Source organism: Salmo trutta, chromosome 16, assembly GCF_901001165.1.
Source record: "Salmo trutta chromosome 16, fSalTru1.1, whole genome shotgun sequence".
Classification (NCBI taxonomy): Eukaryota; Metazoa; Chordata; class Actinopteri; order Salmoniformes; family Salmonidae; genus Salmo; species Salmo trutta.
The window spans coordinates 52,167,025-52,192,420 of NC_042972.1; the positions used below are offsets into that span (position 1 = coordinate 52,167,025).

General features: G+C 42.4%; 1 protein-coding gene across 4 annotated transcripts; it reads right to left on the reverse strand.

Annotated features, from left to right (window-relative positions):
- Positions 1–20,603: 20,603 nt before the first annotated feature.
- si:ch211-105j21.9 (chitinase 3) lies at positions 20,604–24,911 on the reverse strand. 4 transcript variants are annotated; one of them, XM_029694887.1, is made up of 4 exons: positions 24,773–24,911; positions 21,520–22,093; positions 21,257–21,412; positions 20,604–21,021 (listed from the first exon to the last, which is right to left on the reverse strand). In XM_029694887.1, exons 2-4 carry the CDS (start codon positions 22,076–22,078, stop codon positions 20,774–20,776), a joined length of 963 nt encoding a protein of 320 aa, XP_029550747.1. In that variant the 5' UTR covers positions 22,079–22,093; positions 24,773–24,911; the 3' UTR covers positions 20,604–20,773. The 4 variants fall into 4 exon arrangements, with proteins under 4 accessions (XP_029550747.1, XP_029550748.1, XP_029550746.1 ...); XM_029694888.1 differs by lacking the exon at positions 24,773–24,911 and adding an exon at positions 23,277–23,355; XM_029694886.1 differs by lacking the exon at positions 24,773–24,911 and adding an exon at positions 23,002–23,108.
- Between the last annotated feature and the right edge of the window lie 485 nt (positions 24,912–25,396).

The window sequence follows — 25,396 nt, forward strand, 5'->3', positions numbered from 1 at the left end:
CTCTTGATATGACATGTATTCACAATGTTATTCAATACAACTTAACAACAATTACTCCTGCTTTAACAAATGATTTCTACACTTCATGACCAAAAGTATTTGGACACCTGATCGTCGAACATCTCATTCCAAAATCATGGGCATTAATATGAAGTTGGTTCCCACCTTTGCTGCCATAACAGCCTGCACTATTATGGGAAGGCTTTGCACTAGATGTTGGAACATTGCTGTGGGGACTTGCTTCCATTCAGCCACAAGAGCATTAGTGAGGTTGGACACTACTGTTGGGTGATTAGGCCTGACTCGCAGTTAGGCATTCCAATTCATCCCAAAGGTGTTCGATGGGGTTGAGGTCAGGGCTCTGTGCAGGCCAGTCAAGTTCTTCCACACCGATCTCGACAAAATATTTCTGTATAGACCTCTCTTTGTGCACTGGGGCATTGTCATGCTGAAACAGGAAAGGGCCTTCCCCAAACTGTTGCCACAAAGTTAGAAGCACAGAATCGTCTAGAATGTCATTGTATGCTGTAGCGTTAAGATTTCCCTTCACAGGAACTAAGGGACCTAGACTGAACCATGAAAAATAGCCCCAGACCATTATTCCTCCACCACTGAACTTTACAGTTGGCACTATGCATTGGGGCAGGTATCGTTCTCCTGGCATCCTTCAAACCCAGATTCGTCCGTCAGACTGCCAGATAGTGAAGTGTGATTCATCACTCCAGAGAATGCGTTTCCACTGCTCTAGAGTCAAATGGCAGCAAGCTTTACACCACTCCAGCCGACGCTTGGCATTGCGCATGGTGATCTTGTGTGTGGGTGCTCAGCCATGGAAACCTATTTCATGAAACTCCCTTGACGAACAGTTCTTGTGCTGACGTTACTTCCAGAGGCAGTTTGGAACTCAGTAGTGAGTGTTGCAACCGAGGACAGACAATTTTTAAGGCCATTCTACTGCCAATGTTTCTCTATGGAGATTGCATGGCTGTGTGCTCGATTTTATACACCTGTCAGCAACCGGTGTGGCTGAAATAGCCGAATTCACTAATTTGAAGGTTTGTTCACATACTTTTGTATATATAGTGTATGTTCAAGAGATGACTGCTATGGGTGCTGTGTTGAAGCCACCGTGCCTCCATCTTGGCACTCCCCCACCGTTGTAAAAATATTTTGGAAGCAATAGAAATGCATTTATTAATGTCTACATTCGTTTTTGACTCCTTAATGCATACTTTGAAATGATATTTGTGAGCTATGCAAATAAATACCTAAATATATGTAATTTTGTCCTTGAAACACTGTAGAATTCCATTCATTCCCATGGAGGACTGCTCCTATCAGGGAGTGCCAATATGGCCGACCTGTGGCTTCAAAGCCTCACAACAGCCAATACATAGTATCCTCAACCCAGGGTTTATATACAATTCAATTCAATACATCATTCGTCTTAACCCATTATCTATTTCTATCCACTAGGTGTCAGTATTGACTCTTACATTAATGACAGTTAAAGGCCCTACATGGTCAATCTGCAGTCTGCATTGGCCGTGCAGCATTTACAGTGATACGGACTCTGCAGAAGTCAGGCATTCATACTTCTTGCGCTTCGTGGAGCAGCGCAGAGCTGTTGAGCAGAGCTGGTGTGAAGGAAGTTGTCAAGGAAGGGAGTTTGTGTTTATACAGGACTTCCCACCCCCCAATTACCGTCAACCAATCATGTCTATGCAGAGCCCTCCGCAATGTTACAAAATTTGGGAGGTACAGGGCTCAATTTGCCCTCTGCATGCCTCCGGAGGACCCGTTATTTCCTCACACCCCGATACGGAGTCTCCGACCATATTGCATATATAGCATCAATTGGTTCTTAAGTCCTAAAGGTTTATCCTTATCCTGGAAGAAATTGCGCGTTATATTGCAAAATGACATAGTATATCACTTATTGCTAGATTTGTACTTATTTTTCAAGTAATTTCAAAAACCTTCCAGACATAACCCCCTTTAGGTTGCACTGATGTACTTGATGAGATTAAAGACATGTCATTGTTAATGCAGAAATCAATTGTTTTGATCCAATGAAAATTGGTATGAATTATTTGTTGTCCTGTGACGGTACCCTGATCCATGAGGGAACAGACAATATGTTATGGTCATCATCATCAATTTCATATGCTCAAGGGACTTGGAAGGAGGCATTTTGACATAATTACACAAAGACACACTTTCAATCATGTGTTTCATACATGGATGATGACCATGATGTGAATGGTTTTGTAACACTTTATATATATATATATATAGATATATATATATATATAGATATAGATATATATAGATAGATATATATAGATATATATCTATATATATCTATTTTTTTATTATTATTTTTTTCACACAAAAAAACAAAACAGATATGGGATATTGTGTTCATATAGCAAGGAGCGATATTATGATATAATTAAAGACATATATTCAAGAGAAAGAAAATGCAATAACAAACTAATAAAACAACAGAACACAAGCTGTCATTTTATCTGGATCAGGTCTGTGTTTATTTATTGCAGCCTAATTATAAAATAATGTATCCCCATACACAGCTATTGGATTGTTTGAATGAATTGGCTAACCTAGGCTACAATGTTTCCATCAATTAGTATAATGGCCTAGCCATATATTAAGAAAAGAAATATTAAACTATGGTATGATGTAACTTTCAATTTCTCCGTTAATATGTGGACCCTTCAAATTAGTGGATTCTGCTATATCAGCCACACCCGTTGCTAACAGCTTTATAAAATCGAGCACACAGCCATGCAATCTCCACAGACAATAGAATGGCCCATACTGAAGTGCTCAGTGACTTTCAACATGGCACCATCATAGGATGTCACCTTTCCAACAAGTCAGTTCGTCAAATTTCTGCCCTGCTAGAGCTGCCCCGGTCAACTGTAAGTGCTGTTATTGTGAAGTGGAAATGTCTATGAGTAACAAGCTCAGCCGTAAAGTGGTAGGCCATACAAGCTCACTGAATGGGACCTTGGTTGCAACACTCTACCGAGTTCCAAACTGCCTCTGGAAGCAATGTCAACACAATACCTGTTAGTCGGGAGGTTCAGGAAATTGGTTCCCATGGCAGAGCAGCCGCACACAAGCCTAAGATCACCATGTGCAGTGCCAAGCGTCGGCTGGAGTGGTGTAAAGCTCGCCGCCATTGGACTCTGGAGCAGTGGAAACGCGTTCTCTGGAGTGATGAATCCCGCTTCACGATCTGGCAGTCCGATGGACAAATATGGGTTTGGCGGTTGCCATGCAGATGCCATGCTACCTGCCCCAATGCATAGTGCCAACTGTAAAGTTTGGTGGAGGAGGAACAATGGTCTGGGGTTGTTTTCATGGTTTGGGCTAGACCCCTTAGTTCCTGTGAAGGGAAATCTTAATGCTACAGCATACAATGACATTCCAGACGATTCTGTGCTTCTAACTTTGTGGCAACAGTTTGGGGAAGGCCCTTTCCTGTTTCAGCATGACAATGCCCCCGTGTACAAAGCGAGGTCCATACAGAAATGGTTTGTCGAGATCGGTGTGGAAGAACTTGAATTGGAATTGGAACGCTGACTGCGAGCCAGGCCTAGTCACCCAACATCAGTGCTTCTGGCTAAATGGAAGCAAGTCCCTTCATCAATGTAAATAAAAATAAAATCAATGTTCCAACATCTAGCGGAAAGCCACCCCAGAAGAGTGGAGGCTGTTATAACAGCAAAGGGGGGACCAACTCCATATTAATGCCCATGTTTTTGGAATGAGATGTTCAAAGAGCAGGTGTCCACATACTTTCAGCCATGTAGTTTACATTCCACACACGCTAAATACAAAAATAATTGCTTAATTGTTATATTTAAAGGTTTCAGCTAACAGCACAGCAGATAAGCAAGAACTGCACGGAACTATCGCATCAATATCTTAGAAATGTTACAATTTAGTTTAGGATGGAATAACGTTTAGAAGTCGTTTGTCGTTTAGGTTATTAAAGTGAAGAAATCATTGCATTCTGCTCACTCATTGGAAAAAAATATATGTCCTGTCTGCCTGTTGAGCTCTTAGCTCAGCCATTAAATTTTAATTTAAAAAAATGTTGTCTGTCTGTCTTCACCTCCAGGTAGGGAGCTAGCTACTAGCTAACATAATATTTCACGATATTAATTATTTAGCTAATTATCTAAATATTTTATTGCAAAATATTAGTTTTTTTGTAAATGTGTCTCCAACCCCAGCCTAGCAGACATTATTAGCTAACTAACGTACTGTACCAAAATTTCAGTTTGTGTACTAATGTTTTCTGAAGAAAGAAAATGGCTATAGCCAAAGGCCCTTGCTTGCTAATTTACTAACTCTGTCAATTATGTGTTGTTGTCAAAGAACATTACCAATTTGCTGTCACCCTGGGTGCACATTTTGGTTTTGGCCCTAGAACTCCACTACTCGGATGCCTGGCGAGACTGCGTTGGCGAAAAGATAATCCGCCTTTACCTTCCGTTTTATTGACGAACATGCAATCACTGGAGAATAAACTGGATGAGCTCCGTTTGAGACTATCCTATCAACGGGACATTCAAAACTGTAATATATTATGACATGGATAATATACAGTTAGCTGGGTTTTCTGTATATCGGCAAGACAGAAAAGCAGCTTCCGGTAAGATCAGGGGGGGTGGTGTGTGTCTCTTTGTCAACAACAGCTGGTGCGCAATCTCTAATATTAAGGAGGTCTCTAGGTTTTGCTCGCCTGAGTTAGAGTACCTATTGACTGTAGATCGCACTATTTACCAAGAGAGTTTTAATCCATATTCTTTGTAGCTGTCTATTTACCACGACAAACTAAGATCGCACTGAACGAGCTTAGTTTAGTGCGAAAATGCTCATCCAGAGGCAGCGCTCTGAGTGGCCGGGGACTTTATTTCAGGAAAACTGTAATCCATTTGACCTAATTTCTACCAGCACATGCAACAAGAGGGAAATAAATTCTGGATCACCTTTACTCCAGACACAGAAACGTGTACTGTACAAAGCTCTCCCTCACCCTCCATTTGGAAAATCGGACCACAACTCTATCCTCCTGATTCCTGCCTAAAAGCAAAAACTCAAACAGGAAGTATCAGTGATGCACTCAATACGGAAGTGGTCCACTGAAACAGATGCTAAGCTACAGGACTGTTTCGCTAGTACAGACTGGAATATGTTCCCGGATTCATCCAATGGCAATGAGGAGTATACCACATTAGTCACCAGCTTAATTAATAAATGCATCGAAAACGTCGTCCCCACAGTGACCAGTACATATCCCAACCAGAAATTATGGTTTACAGGCAACATCCGCACTGAGCTAAATGCTGCCACTTTCAGTAGCAGGACACTAATCTCGACACTTATAAGAAATCCCGCTACGCCCTCCAACAAACCATCAAACGGGCAAAACGTCAATACAGGACTAAGATCGAATCCTATTACACTGGCTCTGATGCTCGTCGGATGTGGCAGGGCTTGCAAACTATCACGGATTGCAAAGGGAAACCCAGTCGTGAGACGCTCAGTGAAGCAAGTTTACCAGATGAGCTAAATGCCTTCTATGCTCTCTTCGAAGCAAGCAACATTGAAGCATGCATGAGAGCACCAGCTGTTCCGGACAACTGTGTGATCATATTCACCATAGTCGACGTGAGTAAGACCTTTAAACAGGTTAACATTTACAAGGTCGCAGGGCCAGATGGATTACCAGGACGTGTACTCAGAGCATACACTGACCAGCTGGCAAGCATCTTTACTGATATTTTCAACCTCTCCTTGACCCAGGCTGTAATACGTACATGTTTCAAGCAGACTACCATAGTCCCTGTGCCCAAGATCGCCAAGGTAACCTGCGTAAATTATGGCCGTCGCATAGCACTCACATCTGTAGCCATGAAATGCTTTGAAAGGCTGGTCATGGCTCACATCAACACCATCATCCCAGAAACCTTAGACTGACTCTAATTCGCATACCTCCCCAACAGATCCACAGATGACGCAATCTCTATTGCACTCCACACTGCCATTTCCCACCTGGACAAAAGGAAGACACAAAATTCGAAATTCAGACATTTTGTGGTCTACTTTGTCCTCAAACCAACATATGTTCTCTTAATTGACTTTCTAAGAGAGGAAGCCCATCACTTGTTTGATATTAAAATACTTATTTATTTGTTAACTTCATTAATAAAGAATGTTTGGAGTCAGTTACATTATGTAATTGTTATAGAAGATGAATGCTGCCTTTGAGAGTCTGCGTCTTCAAGCAGAAACTGACTGCCATGAAATGCTGACAGGTATGAATACTTGAAATATATAATCATCAATGCACTTATATTGTACTGTTGTGAACAAAACACTAGGCACTGTACACAGTAAATGAAAAGAGATCAATAACTCATCTGATGTGAACATTTTAAACAGTCAAAGAGGGTTTTCAAGAATTTGAGGATCTAAAAGGAGAAGTTTGAGAAAGAATCCAGCATGGAACAAGAAGAGCTAGTTCAATAACTGCACTCAATCAACATGAGTAGATTAATGGGCACCCTCTCTATCCCAAAACACACATATTTGGAAACCTCTTGTTGTCACAAACAACATGAACAGTATTTCACTTTGCATATGTTATATGCAAACTGAAAATATACCTTACAGGATGTGGTACTTCAGATGAAAATGAAGGGCAAAGAAAAATAACTTCAGGAAATCCTGCTCAACCTCTATGAAACCCAAGAGAGTTGAAAACGGTTAACATTACAAGAGGCAGCAAGTAAGATTGGCACTTGAAAGAAAATTACATTTAATTGATTTTCTTCATTGATTAGGCCTAGGTCTTAAGCAGTCATGTCTAAATGGGATGCAGCTTTCTTCAAATTGACGTGAAAAGTAGCATTTTTTTTTTATTTTAGCTAATCCTAACCCTTTTCCCTACCTTAACCTAATTCTCATAACCTACTGCGTTAACTATCCTAAACCTTGCGCCAACTTCTTTTTGGGGGACAAAAGCTATATCCCTTCTAGAAAAAAACGTCTTTCCCCCAGAGGGGGTTCAGTTTACACAGTATACTGTATAATGTATTGTCATAAATAATTTAATTCTAAAGGCAAATAAGGCTGATGGAACCATTCATAGAGTGTTCCAGGAAGAAACTTTCTATGATAAAATGCTTCTTGTTAAAACCCTTCATAGAGGGTTCTAGGTAGAACCATATACAGGGGGTTCTATGAAGAACCCTACATAGAGGGTTTTAGGGTACACCTATGTGGACAAACCAAAGAAACCTATATGGTTCTATATTGCACCTTTCTTTCTAAGAGTTTACTGTTTGTGGAGGCTTTTATTCCAGTCCCCCTCTAACAAACCACATTTTACAAATGAGCTGCTCAACCGGACCTTGATAAACTGACTCTGATCTGTTTGAGCAGGGCTGGATCAAAAGCCTGCACGCCCAGTAGCTCTCCAGACTGAAGGTTTTATGCAGTTTCCTAACAGGTATTGTACTTGGTGGGGGGGTTGAGTTCCTTGTAAAACGACAGGGATCAGAGAGGAGCCTCCCAGTGTTGACACGTTTTATACACGCATAGAGACGCCGGCAATTGTTGTTAACGGAAATTTGGTTAAAAGTCATGGAGAAATCATGGGAAAGTAATGTATGAACCCTGTACTAGAGACGTTGGTTATGCAATTATTATTCTTTCAGAGGACGATTTGCACAGGATTAGTTTATTCTATAATTATTATTTTTTCATTCAATTGACTCTATTGACGGAAGCCTGGAGATTTTTATTCTAGGCTTGAAGATATTTCAACGTCATGTCTAGACAATAATACACTCAAAACAATGATGGGCTAAAAACAACCCAATTTGGGTTATTTGGTAACCCAGCGCGGGTTATATAATGGACAAAACACATTAATGATTATTTTGACCCAGCCAGGTGGGTTGCGTGAATAACCCAACAAATTGGGTTGTTGGGATTACCTAAACATGGGTTAATTTAACCATCAGTTGTGTATTTTTCACTCTCATGCTGGGTTGACCTAGCACTTGGGTCTTTTTTAATGTAATCCTTAGATTACTTTCAGGAGACGTTGCTTATTAGGGGCATGGCTTTCAGCTAGTTCTTATAGAGAGAAATAGTAATGGCGTCTTTTTGGACAAAGCATATAGGGAAATTAATGTTTTTTGGGGATAAACAGCGAAAATAAGGTTTGTTCTAAACACAGGTTTAAGAGATCTATATATGTTTTGTTCTTTGAGATAATCTTCATCATGTTAACTGACTGGTATTATCTCAATTTCCAAAAACCTGTTTTGGCTTTGTCATTATGGGGTATTATGTGTTGATTGCTGAGGAATTTAAGAATAAGAATAAGGCTGTAACGTAACAAAATGTGGAAAAGTCAAGGGGTCTGAATACTTTCCGAAGGCACTGTAGGCTTTGAGGAACCTTATACACTTCTGTAAATTTTATTAAAGCTACAAAATGTCAATGTTCAACCTTAACATGTGATATCTATGCAACAGAACAGATGAACAGGAATGACATTTACTCTAATGAGTGGCTAAAAAGAACTAGCTGAATGCCACAACCTTACTAAACTACGCCACCAGTCTTCTGATCTGACCCGCTGGATTCATATCTTAATAACCCAACATCAATAACCCAGCAGTTTTTAAAGAAAAGAAAACAACCCAACTAAGTGACCCAACGCCTGCAACCAAACAGTTGGGTCAACCAGCATTTTTTTAGAGTGTAGGCTACACTGTTAACTTGTGCTTGGCAGCCAAATGTATAGGTGTCCCCATAATATTTAAATTGAGAAAGTGTGAACATAATAATTAATTTAACTATCCACGGTAGACGTCCCTTCTAATAAAAATGCCCCCATCCCGCTGATTTGAGCTGCTGAACAGCAAGTTTATTTACACTTGAGATGCGTTTATGGAAGAGAAAGTGTATTAGCCATTTCCAAAAAAGTTTAGCTCAGTGGGGAATCAGGGATGCCCTGCTTTGCGATCTAGAAATCTTTTGCCTACCACATCAACAGACAGGGTTTCATTAAATATGTCTATAGCCGCAATACTTTTTCATTGCACATTTAGGCCTAATTAAGCTGATACATTCGGCGATGTTCAACTTTAATTCACTGGCACAAAACGTATAAACAAAGTATTCAATATAAAAGTTGATAAATGCAGGCCATTCATATAAAATAATGTATATGTGCAGCACTGTGTTTTAAACATCAATTGATCAAATCAGTTCTATGTTTTCTTGTCAAACTGTCAAACTCTGTAATGTCATGGAAAACACAGGGATGTCAATTGGGACTAGTAGTGTCAGCAGCTCTTGGAGTATGCAGAAAACAGTAGGTTTTTCTGCCTGGAAGTGTTGCTCTCCTGCCATGTAAACATTACTGACATGCCAGATTCACACGGGACTAAAATGATGGATGTGGTGTTTCGTTCTCGTGCACGTACTTACATTACCCAGTAAAACTAATCCCGTAGGTCTTAGTGAACTTTTAAATCCATTTCATGCATTTTGCTGGAAGTCAAACTTTAAGCATGGAAGCTGTATCATACTGTAACTGCTTTACTCCTGTATAAAATCATGATTTATGACAAGAGCATCGTATTTCTTTTGACAGAGCAACATCAGGAAGCCCTGCGATGTTTCAAACAAGAACAAGAATCCCTGTTAGAACGTCTGCAAAGTGCAGAACAGCTCAATCAAGACTGCAAGGTTAGTATGTTGTTTATTACTCCAATATGCTGATGAAGAGAATATTCAAAACACAGGTTATGTAATTCATCATGCCTATTCCAATGGCATATGTTGGTCATTTTACATTCTATAATGTTATTTAGCTTTATGTGGCTACGTAATGAGACAATGGAAAACATGCATTGTTACTTTCAATATCTCTTTAGGAAAGTAGAAAAGCTATTGCGATAGCATTAGAGCTCAACAAATAGGAGAATGCAAAGGTCATTGCCAAGAAAGACTCAGTCTTGGAAGAATGCGAACAAAATAAAAGATCAACAAGGAAACAAGAGATTCAGGCCACAGCCCAGGAATTTCAAACATTAACAGTTGAGATAGATAGGTGGGACATTTAGAAAGTTCCTATTTTCATGTTTGGTGTACCCAAATAGTCCGATTGGTAATACACATTTTTATATTACCTTTCATTTTTCTTGCTTACCATGGCAAAATACATTGAACTGATGCTTACTTCAGTCACAGAGGAACTTGACAAAACAAACACTGAATTAGGAAAACTATTGCTCGCCTTCGCCTCGTACCTACGACCGCAGCACAGCCGTGGTAAAAAGTAATCACGCCCTCTTATGTACAATTGCTTTAGTTTTCAAACATTGACATTTGTTGTTATCTTGTATGCAGCCAGAGATTACATATCAGTTTGGTTTTCTAAGAGAGATCAAAGAACAGAAAGAAAATGAAGACAGCCAGCTACAAATCCTTGAAGATGAACTGGTAAAGATTACATGTAAAGATTATGTTTAAAAAATGCTGATTGTGAAAAAGAATCTCACGACAGACATTGCACAGCATGAGTGAGTCCTTTGATGTACAAATATCACTTATACAATAACCTGAGGGACAGTTTTCCTCCATGCCACCATTTAAATCATGCTGAATGTGAATTCTTCCCCAGGGTGAGGTATGAGGAGCTATCAGCAAGTTTCAATCAGCTGCAACTTGAGAAGACTATTCTGGAGTAGATGCAGAATGAATCCTCAGAGGCAACTATTCTTGTAGCACAACTTAAGGTCTGTATGAATCGAACATGTATTGCTGTATGTATAGAATAATTAAGCAATACGGCCCGAGGGGGTGTGGTATATGGTAAATATATGGTGGTGGAAAAAGTACCCAATTGTCATACTTAAACAAAAGCAAAGAAACCTTAATAGAAAATTACTCAAGTAAAAGTGAAAGTCACCCACTAAGGGGTTAATGCGGTAATCGGGGGGAAGCTGTAACCTGTAACAAACCTCGTTCACTCTCCTCAGGACTTTAAATGGCCCCACAAACCGCGGACCCAGCTTCCGGCAGGGCAGGCGGAAGGGCAGGTTTCAGGTCGAGAGCCAGACCCGGTCTCCCGGTGCAAACACCGGGGTCTCACTACGGTGACGGTCTGCGCCAACTTTCTGGCGCAGCACGGCGCGCTGAAGATGAACATGGGTGGCGTCCCATGTCTCCTCCGCGTGCCGGAACCAGTCGTCCACCACAAGAGCCTCGATCTGACTCTGATGCCAAGGAGCCAGAACCGGCTGATACCCCAATACACACTCCCCTGGCCGGTCCTGGCAATAGGACCTCAGAAACCTACCCACATCCTGGTTAACTCTCTCCACCTGCCTGTTATTCTCTGGATGAAACCCTGAGGTAAGGCTGATCGAGACCCCCAGACATTCCATGAACGCCTTCCAGACCCTCGAAGTGAACTGTGGACCCCGATCAGACACTATGTCCTCAGGTACCCCGTAGTGCCGGAAGACATGCGTAAACAAGGCCTCCGCAGTCTGTAGGGCCGTAGGGAGACCAGAGGGAGGAGACGGCAGGACTTAGAGAAACGATCCCACAACGACCAGGATCGTGGTGTTTCCCTGTGATGGAGGAAGATCGGTTAGGAAATCGATCGACAGGTGTGACCATGGCTGCTGTGGAATGGGTAAGGGGTGTAACTTACCTCTGGGCAGGTGCCTAGGAGCCTTACATTGGGTGCACACCGAGCAGGAGGAAACATAAACCCTCGCGTCCATAGACGAAGTGGGCCACCATTACTTCCCGCTCAGACAGCGCACCGTCCGACCAATGCTTGGATGACCAGAGGAGGGTGACGTGTGGGCCCAAAAATCAGCCGGTCATGGACAGCAGACGGAACGTACAGACACCCAGCGGGACACTGGAGGGGAGCGGGCTCTGCACACAATGCCCGCGTCCAGCTCCCACACTACCGGCGCCACCAGGCAGGAGGCCGGGAGTATGGGCGCTGAGAGAGCACGGCTCCTATCCCAGCCTCGGACGCGTCCACCTCCACTATGAACGCCAAAGAGGGATCCGGATGAGCCAGCACGGGAGCCGAGGTAAACAGAGCCCTCAGGTGACAAAAAGCCCTGTCCGCCTCAGCCGACCACTGCAAATGCACCGGTCCCCCCTTCAGCAGTGAAGTAATGGGAGCCGCTTCCTGACCAAAGCCCCAGATAAACTGTCAGTAGTAGTTGGCAAACCCTAGAAACTGCTGCACTTCCTTTACCTTGGTGGGAGTCGGCCAATTACGCAATGCTGAAATGCGGTCACTCTCCATCTCCACCCCTGAAATGGAAATGCGGTACCCTAGGAAGGAGACGGACTGTTTAAAGAACAGACATTTCTCAGCCTTGACGTACAGGTCATGCTCCAACAGTCGACCAAGCACCCTGCGCACCAGGGACACATGCTCGGCGCGTGTAGCGGAGTATATCAGAATGTCATCAATATACAGTGGAGGAAAAAAGTATTTGATCCCCTGCTGATTTTGTACGTTTGCCCACTTACAGAGAAATGATCAATCTATAATTTTAATAGTAGGTTTATTTGAACAGTGAGAAACAGAATAACAACAAAAAAATCCAGAAAAACGCATTTCAAAAATGTTAAAAAATGATTTGCATTTTAATGAGGGAAATAAGTATTTGACCCCTCTGCAAAACATGACTTAGTACTTGGTGGCAAAACCCTTGTTGGCAATCACAGAGGTCAGACGTTTCTTGAAGTTGGCCACCAGGTTTGCACACATCTCAGGAGGGATTTTGTCCCACTCCTCTTTGCAGATCTTCTCCAAGTCATTAAGGTTTCGAGGCTGACGTTTGGCAACTCGAACCTTCAGCTCCCTCCACAGATTTTCTATGGGATTAAGGTCTGGAGACTGGCTAGGCCACTCCAGGACCTTAATGTGCTTCTTCTTGAGCCACTCCTTTGTTGCCTTGGCCGTGTGTTTTGGGTCATTGTCATGCTGGAATACCCATCCACGACCCATTTTTAATGCCCTGGCTGAGGGAAGGAGGTTCTCACCCAAGATTTGACGGTACATGGCCCCGTCCATCGTCCCTTTGATGCGGCGAAGTTGTCCTGTCCCCTTAGCAGAAAAACACCCCCAAAGCATAATGTTTCCACCTCCATGTTTGACGGTGGAGATGGTGTTCTTGGGGTCATAGGCAGCATTCCTCCTCCTCCAAACACAGCGAGTTGAGTTGATGTCAAAAAGCTCAATTTTGGTCTCATCTGACCACAACACTTTCACCAGTTGTCCTCTGAGTCATTCAGATGTTCATTGGCAAACTTCAGACGGGCATGTATATGTATTCTTGAGCAGGGGGACCTTGCGGGCACTGCAGGATTTCAGTCCTTCACGGCATAGTGTGTTACCAATTGTTTTCTTGGTGAATATGGTCCCAGCTGCCTTGAGATCATTGACAAGATCCTCCCGTGTAGTTCTGGGCTGATTCCTCACCGTTCTCATGATCATTGCAGCTCCACGAGGTGAGATCTTGCATGGAGCCCCAGGCCGAGAGATATTGACAGTTATTTTGTGTTTCTTCCATTTGCGAATAATCACACCAAATGTTGTCACCTTCTCACCAAACTGCTTGGCGATGGTCTTGTAGCCCATTCCAGCCTTCTGTAGGTCTAGAATCTTGTCCCTGACATCCTTGGAGAGCTCTTTGGTCTTGGCCATGGTGGAGAGTTTGGAATCTGATTGATTGATTGCTTCTGTGGACAGGTGTCTTTTTTACAGGTAACAAGCTGCGGTTAGGAGCACTCCCTTTAACAGTGTGCTCCTAATCTCAGCTCATTACCTGTATAAAAGACACCTGGGAGCCAGAAATCTTTCTGATTGAGAGGGGGTCAAATACTTATTTCCCTCAATAAAATGCAAATCAATTTATAACATTTTTGACATGCGTTTTTCTGGATATTTTTGTTGTTATTCTGTCTCTCGCTGTTCAAATACACCTACCATTAAAATTATAGACTGATCCTTTCTTTGTCAGTGGGCAAACGTACAAAATCAGCAGGGGATCAAATACTTTTTTCACCCACTGTACACCACTACACCCTGCCTGTGCAGGTCCCTGAAAATCTCGTCTACAAAGACCTGGAAGACTGATGGAGTATTCATCAACCCGAACGGCATGACGAGGTACTCATATTGCCCTGAGGTGGTACTAAAAGCCGTCTTCCACTCGTCTTCCTCCCGGATATGCACCAGGTTGTAAGCACTCCTGAGATCCAATTTTGTGAAGAAGCGCGCCCGTGCATTGACTCTATCGCACTGGCGATGAGAGGTAGCGGGTAACTGTACCTCACCGTGACCTGGTTGATGCCTCTATAGTCAATTCACTGGCGCAGACCTCCATCCTTCTTCTTCACAAAAAAGAAACTCGAGGAGGCAGGTGAAGTGGAGGGCCGAATGTACCCCTGCCCCAGGGATTTGGAGACATATGTTTCCATAGCCGTTGTCTCCTCTTGCAACAGGGGATACACGTGACTCCTGGGAAGTGCTGCGTCTACCAGGAGATTTATCGCACAATCCCCCCGTCGATGGGGTGGTAATTGAGTCGCCTTCTTTTTACAGAAGGCGAGAGCCAAATCGGCATATTCAGAGGGGATGCGCACGGTGGAGACCTGGTCTGGACTTTCTACCGTAGTAGCACCGACGGAAACCCCTAAACATCTCCCCGAGCACTTTCATGACCACCCCGTGAGAGCCCTCTGTTGCCACGAAATAGTGGGGTCATGACAGACCAACCAGGGTAGGCCCAGCACCACGGGAAACGCAGGAGAATCAATAAGGAAAAGACTGATTCTCTCCCTGTGACCCTCCTGCGTAACCATGCTCAGTGGAGCGGTGGCCTCCCTAATTAGCCCTGACCCTAATGGTCGACTATCTAGGGCGTGCACAGGGAAGGGCATATCCACTGGAACAATAGGGATCCCTAAACTATGGGCAAATGAAATGTCAAAATTCCCAGCTGCGCCTGAATCTACGAGTGCCTTATGTTGGGAATGCGGGGAAAACTCAGGAAAATTAATAAACAAAAACATGTGAGCAACAGAGGGCTCTGGATGAGCCTCGTGCAGACTCACCTGGGGTGACACTAGAGTACCCTGCCTGCTTGAGGAACCTCCACAGCACCGACCGGCAGTGTGCCCTCTGCGGCCACAGATTGTGCATGGAACGGCCCCTCCTCCGGTCGCCCTAAGTTCAGCACCTCCCAGCTCCATGGGCGTCAGAGCGGTGGTGCTGGGGGATGGAATCGACAGACCCCGATCTGGACGTCCGCGGGTAGCCAGCAGGTTATCCAACCAGATAGACAGGTCCACCAGCTGATCAAAGGTGAGATTGGTGTCCCTGCAGGCCAACTCCCGTCAGACGTCCTCGCGCAAACTACAACGGTAGTGATCGATCAGGGCCCTGTCGTTCCATCCCACGCCGGCGGCCAGGGTCCGAAAGTCTAATGTGAACTCCTGTGCGCTCTTCGTCCCCTGCCTCAGGTGGACGAGACGTTCAACCGCCGCTTTACCCTCAAGCAGGTGGTTGAATACTGCCCGGAAGCGGTGGGTGAAATCCTCATATTGGTCCAGCACCGCTTCTCCTTCCCCCCCATACGGCGTTGGCCTACTCCAGGGCTTTCCCTGAGAGACAGGAGACGAGGGCGGACACGCTCTCACGGCCCAAAGGAGCTGGGTGGACGGTTGCCAGGTAGAGCTCCAGCTGGAGTAGGAACCCCTGACATCCAGCAGCCGTCCCATCAAACTCCCTCGGAAGAGCGAGCCGAATCCCACTGGGACCGGGTGAAGGAGGGGTGAGTGGTGGTGCCTGTGGTGGTGCTGGTGGAGGCACTGGATGAACTCCTCTTCTCTCCCAACGATCCATGGTCTGCAGGACGCGATCCATGGCGGTGCCGAGATGCTGTAACATGGCAGCGTGCTGCTGGACGCGCTCCTCAACCCCTAATACCGGGGCACCTGCTCCTGCAGACTCCATTTTGAGGTGCGTGTTTCTGTCAGGCGGTGGGTAACTGGTGCAGTGAATCAGGTGCAGGAGAGCAGAAATGACTGTACAAGGTATTTCATTCCACGACAGCACCAGTATACAGACAATACTAAAGGTGCGGAGAAATACCGGTCACTCGAAAATAACGGGCGTAAATACATACCCCGGCAAACATAACCAGCCGACAAGTACCGACATGAACAATCAATAAACACGCACATTAACATGTGGGAAACAGAGGGTTAAATAATGAACATGTAATTGGGGAATAGAAACCAGGTGTGTAGAAAACAAAGACAAAACAAATGAAAAATTAAAAGTGGATCGGCGATGGCTAGAAGACTGGTGATGTCGACCGCCGAATGCAGCCCGAACAAGGAGAGGGACCGACTTCGGCGGAAGTCGTGACAGTAATGTAATGAAGTAATAGTCAATAATGTGAATAGTAAAGTACAGATACCCCCAAAAAACGACTTAAGTAGCACTTTAAAGTATCTTTACATTACACCACTGCCAATATACCACAGCTAAGGGCTGTTCTTATGCACGACACAATGAGGTGTGCCTGGATACACCCCTTGGCCATATACCCCAAACCCCTGAGGTGCCAATTTATTTTAAAAATATAGCGGGTAAATCAACTTTAATATTGCAGATCGATTGTGGCTTCCATCAATGTAATTGTCTACATAATTTCCAATCTCCCACATATATTGTTTGTTATTATATACTGTACCAGTCAAAAGTTTGGACATACCTACTCATTCAAGGGTTTTTCTTAATTTTTACTATTTTCTAAGTTGTAGAATAACATTTAAGACATCAACACTGAAATAACACATATGTAGTAACCACAAAAGTGTTAAAAATATTTTTTATATTTGAGATTCTTCGAAGTAGCCACCCTTTGCCAGCTTTGCGCACTATTGGCATTCTCTCAACCAGCTTATTGAGGAATGCTTTTCTAACAGTCTTGAAGGAGTTACCACATATGCTGAGCACTTGTTTGCTGCTTTTATTTCATTTCTTTCATTCTGTGGTCCAACTCATCCCATCTCAATTGGGTTGAGGTCGGGTGATTGTGGAGGCCATCATTCATTTATTCATCTTTCCCTTGAACCTGACTAGTCTCCCTGCAGCTGAAAAATATCCCCACAACATGATGCTGCCACCACCATGCTTCACCGTAGGGATAGTATTGGCCAGGTGATGAGCGGTGCCTGGTTTCTTCCAGACATGACGCTTGCATTCAGGCCTAAGAGTTTAATATTGGTTTCATCTGACCAGATAATCTTGTTTCTCATGGTCTGAGAGTCCTTTAGGTGCCTTTTGGCAAACTCAAAGCGTGCTGTCATGTGCCTTTTAGTGAGGAGTGGCTTCCGTCTGGCCAATGATTGGCCTGATTGGTGAAGTGCTGCATAGATGGTTGACCTTCTAGGCCCTTCTCCCCTGATTGCTTAGTTTGGCCAGGCCTTGGTGGTTCCAAACTTCTTCCATTTAAAAATGATGGAGGCCACTGTGTTCTTGGGCACCTTCAATGCTGCAGATCTGTGCCTGGACACAATCCTGTCTCAGAGCTCGACGGACAATTCCTTTCGACATCATGGCTTGGTTTTTGCTCTGGCATGCACTGTCAACTATGGGACATAAAATAGAGAGGTTTGTGCCTTTCCAAATCATGTCCAATCAATTTAACATACCACAGGTGGACTCCAGTCAAGTTGTAGAAACATCTCAAGGATGATCATTGGAAACAGGATGCACCTGAGCTCAATTTTGAGTCTCATAGCAAAGAGGCTGAACACTTATGTAAATAAGGTATTTCTGTTTATTATTTTGAATACATTTGCAAACATTTCTAAAAACCTTTTTTCACTTTGTCATTATGGGGTTTGGTGTGTACATTGATGAGGAAAAAAACATATTTAATCAATTTTAGTATAAGGCTGTAACGTTTATCTACACTGATTGAGGTGGATTTAACCGGTGACATAAGGGATCATACTTTAACCTGGATTCACCTGGTCAGTCTATGTCAATTGGAAGAGACCATTACTTTTTGAAGATATTAAAGAATTAATCTGTCTGCCACCCATTAAAAATCATAAAAGGCTTAAAATGAGCAGTATAAATCGAAAAATGTATCAGTCAAAGTGTTTGACAGCAATACCGTATAAAATTCAAGTCAGTTGAGAACATGCTTTTGATGTCTCAATACCTTGGCATCGGGTCTATGAATTGATATATAAAACAACAATTGACACTTCAATCAATTATTTTAAATTTAAGCTATAATATAAAATACTTGCAACAAAATGAATGCCCAATATATTGGGCATTGAACAGTCAGCCTTGTGCAGACTGTCATGAGGAAACAGAATCAATAGAACATATTTTATGGTACAGTCCATTGGTGGCTCGATTTTGGAGTCAGGTCCAGGAATGGTTGTTCAATCTTAATGTCTGTGTTCAGCAGGACCTGAAACCTGCATTGTTAGGGGATCTGAAAACCCACAATCAGTCAATGCGAAATATCATTATACTCCTAGGTAAAGTATACATTTTAGGGCAATATTGGTAGAAATCTTACAATTAGGGAAGTTCAGGACCCTCGTAAGACATCATAGTAAAATGAAGGGATGTATTGTAAAAGGAAATAGAAAAATTGCATTATACTGGGAAAGATGGGTTAATCTGTGGACATCGGAGGGTTGGAGTTAAGATCAGAATGAATAATGGATTGCGCTGTGGGTGAAAATCCAACACTTGAAGAAAGAGGAAGTTAGGAATATATGTATAATCATTTAACTACAGGTATCATAGAGCGAAATAACTGTAAGTCGCAGTATAAGTATTGTTGTCCATTAGCTGAATCAAATTAGGGTAGGGATGGAATGGTAGGGTGAAAAAAGTACTAAGAAGAAAAAATACAAATAATATACATACAAAAAATGCATATAGTTGAAGTTGGAAGTTCACATACACCTTAGCCAAATACATTTAAACTCAGTTTTTCACAATTCCTGACATTTAATCCTAGTAAACATTCCCTGTCTTAGGTCACTTAGGACCACCACTTTATTTTAAGAATGTGAAATGTCAGAAAAAAAGTAGAGAGAATTATTTCTTTCAGATTTTATTTCTTTCATCACATTCCCAGTGGTTTAGAAGTTTACATACACTCAATTAGTATTTGGTAGCATTGCCTTTCAATTGTTTAACTTGGGTCAAACGTTTCGGGTAGCCTTCCATAACCGAGTCAGGTTTGTAGGCCTCCTTGCTCACACACGCTTTTTCAGTTCTGCCCACAAATGTTCTATAGGACTGAGGTTAGGGCTTTGTGATAGCCACTACAATACCTTGACTTTGTTGTCCTTAAGCCATTTTTCCACAACTTTGGAAGTATGCTTGGGGTCATTGTCCATTTGGAAGACCCATTTGCGACCAAGCTTTAACTTCCTGACTGGTGTCTTGATGTTGCTTCAATATATCCACATACATTTCCTCCCTCATGATGCCATCTATTTTGTGAAGTGCACCAGTCCCTCCTGCAGCAAAGCACCCCCACAACATGGTGCTGCCACCCCCGTGCTTCACGGTTGGGATGGTGTTCTTCGGCTTGCAAGCGTCCCCCTTTTTCCTCCAAACATAATGATGGTCATTATGGCCAAACATTTCTATTTTTGTTTCATCAGACCAGAGGACATTTCTCCAAAAAGTACAATCTTTGTCACCATGTGCAGTTGCAAACCGTAGTCTGGCTTTTTATTGTGGTTTCGGAGCAGTGGCTTCTTCCTTGCTGAGTGGCCTTTCAGGTTATGTTGATATAGGACTCGTTTTACTGTGGATATAGATACTTTTGACCCTGTTTTCTCCAGCATCTTCACAAGGTCCTCTGCTGTTGTTCTGGAATTGATTTGCACTTTTCGCACCAAAGTACATTCATCTCTAGGTGACAGAACGCATCTCCTTCTTGAGCGGTATGACGGCGGCGTGGTCCCATGGTGTTTATACTTGCATACTATTGTTGGTACAGATGAACGTGGTACCTTCAGGGATTTGGAAATTGCTCCCAAGGATGAACAAGACTTGTGGAGATCTACAATTTTTTTCTGAGATCTTGGCCTATTTCTTTTAAATTTCCCATGATGTTAAGCAAAGAGGCACTGAGTTTGACGGTAGGCCTTGAAATACATCCGCAGGTACACCTCCAATTGACTCAAATTATGTCAATTAGCCTATCAGAAGCTTCTAAAGCCATGACATCATTTTCTGGAATTTTCCACGCTGTTTAAAGGCACAGTCAACTTAGTGTATGTAAACTTCTGACTCACTGGAATTGTGATACAGTGAATTATAAGTGAAATAATCTGTCTGTAAACAATTATTGGAAAAATTACTTGTGTCATGCACAAAGTAGATGTCCTAACCAACTTGCCAAAACTATAGTTTGTTAACAAGGAATTTGTGGAGTGGTTGAAAAACAAGTTTTAATGACTCCAACCTAAGTGTATGTAAACTTCCGACTTCAACTGTATAAACAATACAATTGTTAAAGTGATGTTAAAAAAAGCCTATTGGCTAGTTTTGACATTATTTACAAACTGGAGTAAAAAAAAGAAGAAGCTAGATTTGACATTAAAAATCATCATCAATTGGCTGAAAAGTATGAAAGGTAGAGGCCTCATAGCCCGGGGAGCTCTCTCGTTCTTCAGTTAAGAACTCCAGGCGGAACTCTGATGGCTGGGACACGTGTGGACGGTTATCAAAATTGAACTCATCCTCCGTCATGTCAGTAGTTGTCATCGTTGGATTATAGATTTGCGAACCATCGTAGAGTCCTCCTGAAATTACAAGTGTGTCGTCTGCTGCGAGGGATCCACCCACTGAAAATGCATTGAGTAGAGTTGTAAGAACTAATGTAACATTCACTACAGTGGCACAAATGTGTCAGCTGTAATACAATATATAATAATGTATTTCACAAGAATGAAATGAATATAACATTCGATTAGAGCCTGCATGCACTGGCAATGTGTCTACATTTTAGTGAGAATGACAAAATAAATTTGAGATATTGACAAAAGATTTTATGAGAACATAATATATGAATTATCTTACCTTCGGCCTCAGAGTTGTTATAGAGAGGTCGATGTGAGTATTGCCTCATCTGGTTCCATCTATTCAACGTGTACATAAATATTCCCAAAACAAACACCCCAAGCACAACACTGAAGAAAACCGTCATGAATTTTTCTGAATTGTCTAGTCCAAAACCTGTTGAATAAACCAGGAAAGATGTGAATAATTGAAATTCACTTACATTTTTGTTGTATAATAAATAATCATCTTTAAAGACAGACATATCAACCAGCAGCAGTTACCTTGTGTCACATTATGTGTTGCTGTTGTCATCGACGTGGCGGTATTGGTGGTTTGAGGAAGATTCTTAGTGGATTGTTGTGGTGGGATATTTGATGTACTGTTTTGGTTATCAGTGGTCTTGGCTGCTTGGGTGGTTGGTGGAGTGGAGGGGACAATACCTGGGACTGTCACGGCTGCTGATGTAGCATTAGCTGTAGGGGCCAAAGTTGGTGTTGACTCAGTGGTTGTGTTTGAGCTCTCAGCCAGTGCTGTTGTGGTTGTTGAGTTGTCCTGCACAGCATTGTGAGTTGTTGTTCCAGTGCTGTTCTGACTTGAGTTATGGTAACTTGTAGTAGAGAGAGCACCGTCAACAGTGACATTTGAAGGAGTTGACATGGCAGTGGTGTAGGTCTGGTTTGGAGCCATTGTCTCTGTGATTGCCGTAACCAAACGGATATTTGTGGCAGTGGCATTATTTCCTCTCTCAGAAGAGCTTGTCAGAGTTGTAGTTGTAGTCAAGGAAATGGCCAAAATAAAACTTGCCAGGGGTAGAGAAAGTCTGTGATCAATGGCCATCATGTTTTCTCTTTGGTCCTATAGTGAACAACATAATAAAAACATCTATTATAAGGATCCAAATGTAAAAACAAAAACAGCTGTGTATACAGTGCTGACCAACCATATCTTAAAGTCCCTCAGGCTGTGTGTTCTAATATAGAAACAACACAAGCCTGTACTTGTCCTATTTTTGCACAGTCCCAAAGGATACCATACATATGAGTCATAACCAATGTTCTCTTGCAATGTTTTTGGCATTGAACAAATTTCTGGTCTGCTGAGCGCAAACTTGAACGTTGTGAAAATTCTGTGCAACTTCCAGCACGCGTTTACTGTGACCACTGAGGCTGTACCCGCTTTAAGTTACAGTTTTAACAGTGGCCAAGTAGGCTGCTGTGGCTATTTGATCACAATGTAGGCCTACTAGAGTGGCCTACCATCAAAAACAATGGACAAAATGCATCCCATAACATTTTAACATGTAAATAGCTGTTCTATCATTCAGCCTACAGTAGCAGCCAATGTGTGGTTTTCAATGTAGGCCTACATGAGACTTTTGAAGAAGAAAAAAAACAAGCAGGGCTCGACATTAACCTGTTTATCCACTTGTCCTTCAGACAAGGAGGTGACTGAAAATGGAGTTGTTTGATGCAAGAAACCACTTTACAAAATAAAATGTATTATTATTCCCATACCATTATTACAGAGAATCAGACAAATTATGCTACCATCTGCCTACTGGCTACTTAGCTTATTCAAGCCAGTGTCAAAATACAACACGACCTTTAACACATAAAAAAAGCTCTTTAGCTGACTCACTTTTCAAAAATGTCTAGAAAGGTACAACTGGGTTAATAACAAACTAGCAAAGGATATGAACAAAATGTGCACAGGTGGCCACATGCAGCTCTTGCTTTAATCGCAAAAGAAGCACATCTACTCACGACCACAGCTGTAAATTCCAGATCAAAGCAAATGGCATGGATCCATATATGGCAATGGTCTATTTGCATATAGGCTTACTGCACCGGTCTGTGTAGTTTACGGGATGAGACCATGCCTGTCAATGCAATAGAATTCTACTCTGATGCGTTCTGCCTACAATGCAATCTCTTGCATTGTTCGTTTTGTTTCGGTATGTTGCATTGAAGGTGGCTAATATTGCGTTGATTCGATCACAATTTCCACAGTAAAGCGAACGCTGATAGTGTTAACTAACATGGAAAACTCTAGAAAGTTGAGCGAAGTTCAATTTCGTTCTTCTCTCGGTGGACTGCTTCTGCGCAGTAGTCCCAGGGGATCTGCGCAGCAGTCACGGGTTTTGGCGCGCGTGTAGTTGAGAGGAAACGTTGGTCACGACGCATGTTTTGTCATTGTATTCAGGTAGGCCTGCCGCGCATAGTAGCCTTTGTATTAGCAAAATGTTACAGCACATGTGTATTCGACCGAGGTAGGCAGAATCGCACCTATTTCAGCCCACTAATGAATTAACATCATAGTAACGAAACGAGAGCCTACAGTATAAAAAAAAACGACCATCTAGAAGACGGAGACAGTACAGGTGCATCAAAGCTGGGGCATAGAGACTAAAAAACGGCTTCTATCACCACCAGCCGGCCTCTGCCCAGTACCCTGCCCTGAACTTAGTCACTGTTACTAGCCGGCTACCACCAACCCTTCACCTTAGTGACTGTTGTCCTACCTACATAGGCATTGAACACTGGGTACTTCAATAATGTCTACATAGCGTTTTACCTACTTCATATGTATACACTGTATTCCAGTCAAGGCTCATCCTATATAACTACTGATGCACACACCTTTCCTATTCATATACTGCCCATACACACCATTATATACATAAATACCAGTCTCAACATCAACAGTGAAGAGGCGACTCTGGGATGCTGGCCTTCTAGGCAGAGATGCAAAGAAAAAGACATATCTCAGATTAGCCAATAAAAAGAAAAGATTAAAATGGGCAAAATAACACAGACACTGGACAGAGATATGGCGTTTTCTTTGCAACTCTGCCTAGAAGTCCAGCATCCTGGAATTGTCTCTTCACTGTTGACGTTGAGACTGGTGTTTTGCGGGTACTATTTAATGAAGCTGCCAGTTGAGGACTTGTGAGGCGTCTGTCATTGGAACACAGGAGTAATGGTTGCTGATAATGGGCCTCTGTACGCCTATGTAGATATTCCATTAAAAAAATCTGTCGTTTCCAGCTACAATAGTCATTTACAACATTAACAATGTCTATACTGTATTTCTGATCAACTTTATGTTATTTTAATGGACAAAAAATTAGCTTTTCTTTAAAAATCAAGGACATTTCTAAGTGACCCCAAACTTTTGAACAGTAGTGTATATATATTATAAACAGTTGTGATATATATATATATATATATATATTCTGGTCTCTGACATTGCTCGTTCTGATATTTCTTCATTTAAATTAGTGTTATGTATACTGCACTGTCGAAGCTAGAAACATAAGCATTTCGCTGCACCTGCGAGAACATCCGTAAAAATGTGGTTGGAACCGGAACAATACCAATGCACCTGCCTTCTGAAACTAAGTAGAGGGCAACTGAAATATTAAGCACATATGGTGTTTAATTAACATGCTATCTTTCGATTGTGTTTTTGGCCTTCCCTATACCCTACCATTTTATTTTCTCAGTCAACATTCAGAAAATAGTTTTAGCTCACCTTACACAGCCAGCACCCATGAGAGTGAAACCAGGAACTTGGTTTATTGCTTTGTTCTTCACTCCCTACAGACCGCAGAGAGCAGAAGGCTTGCTTTCATGGCCCAGTGAAATGTGAAGTGGGCGGTCCTCTTCTCTGTTCACTTCCTTTATTGTCTGCTGGTTGGCAAGGAGACCTGGTCATTAGTCAGAAAAACTCTTTACATGTAGGCTTACAGTCAACAAATCAGAACTTTTTGCAGATACGTTATCTTTCAGTTATTATTTAAACCAGTGTTCCGGAGAGGTAAGAAAGGAAGAAAATGTTTTCTCTGCCTTTTTTGGGATGTTTGTGCATGGTAAGCTGCACAAATCTCTTTGTCTGCTGCATGTTAACTGTATGTGACCCTGGGTATTTGCCCCAGGAAAACAAATTGAAGTAGTATGTTAGTAGCGTACAGTTGTTTGTGGTTAATGAATACGGTCACCTCGGTAAAGATGCATGTGATGCATACAAGATACAGTATAACTGTTGCACTCCAAACCTGTTTAGAAATAAGCGTGCATTTGTGTCTAGCTCATTGCCCTGAACCAAGCAGGTTTATGAAAACAACATGACAATGAAAGAAATCCCAAAAAGAACAAT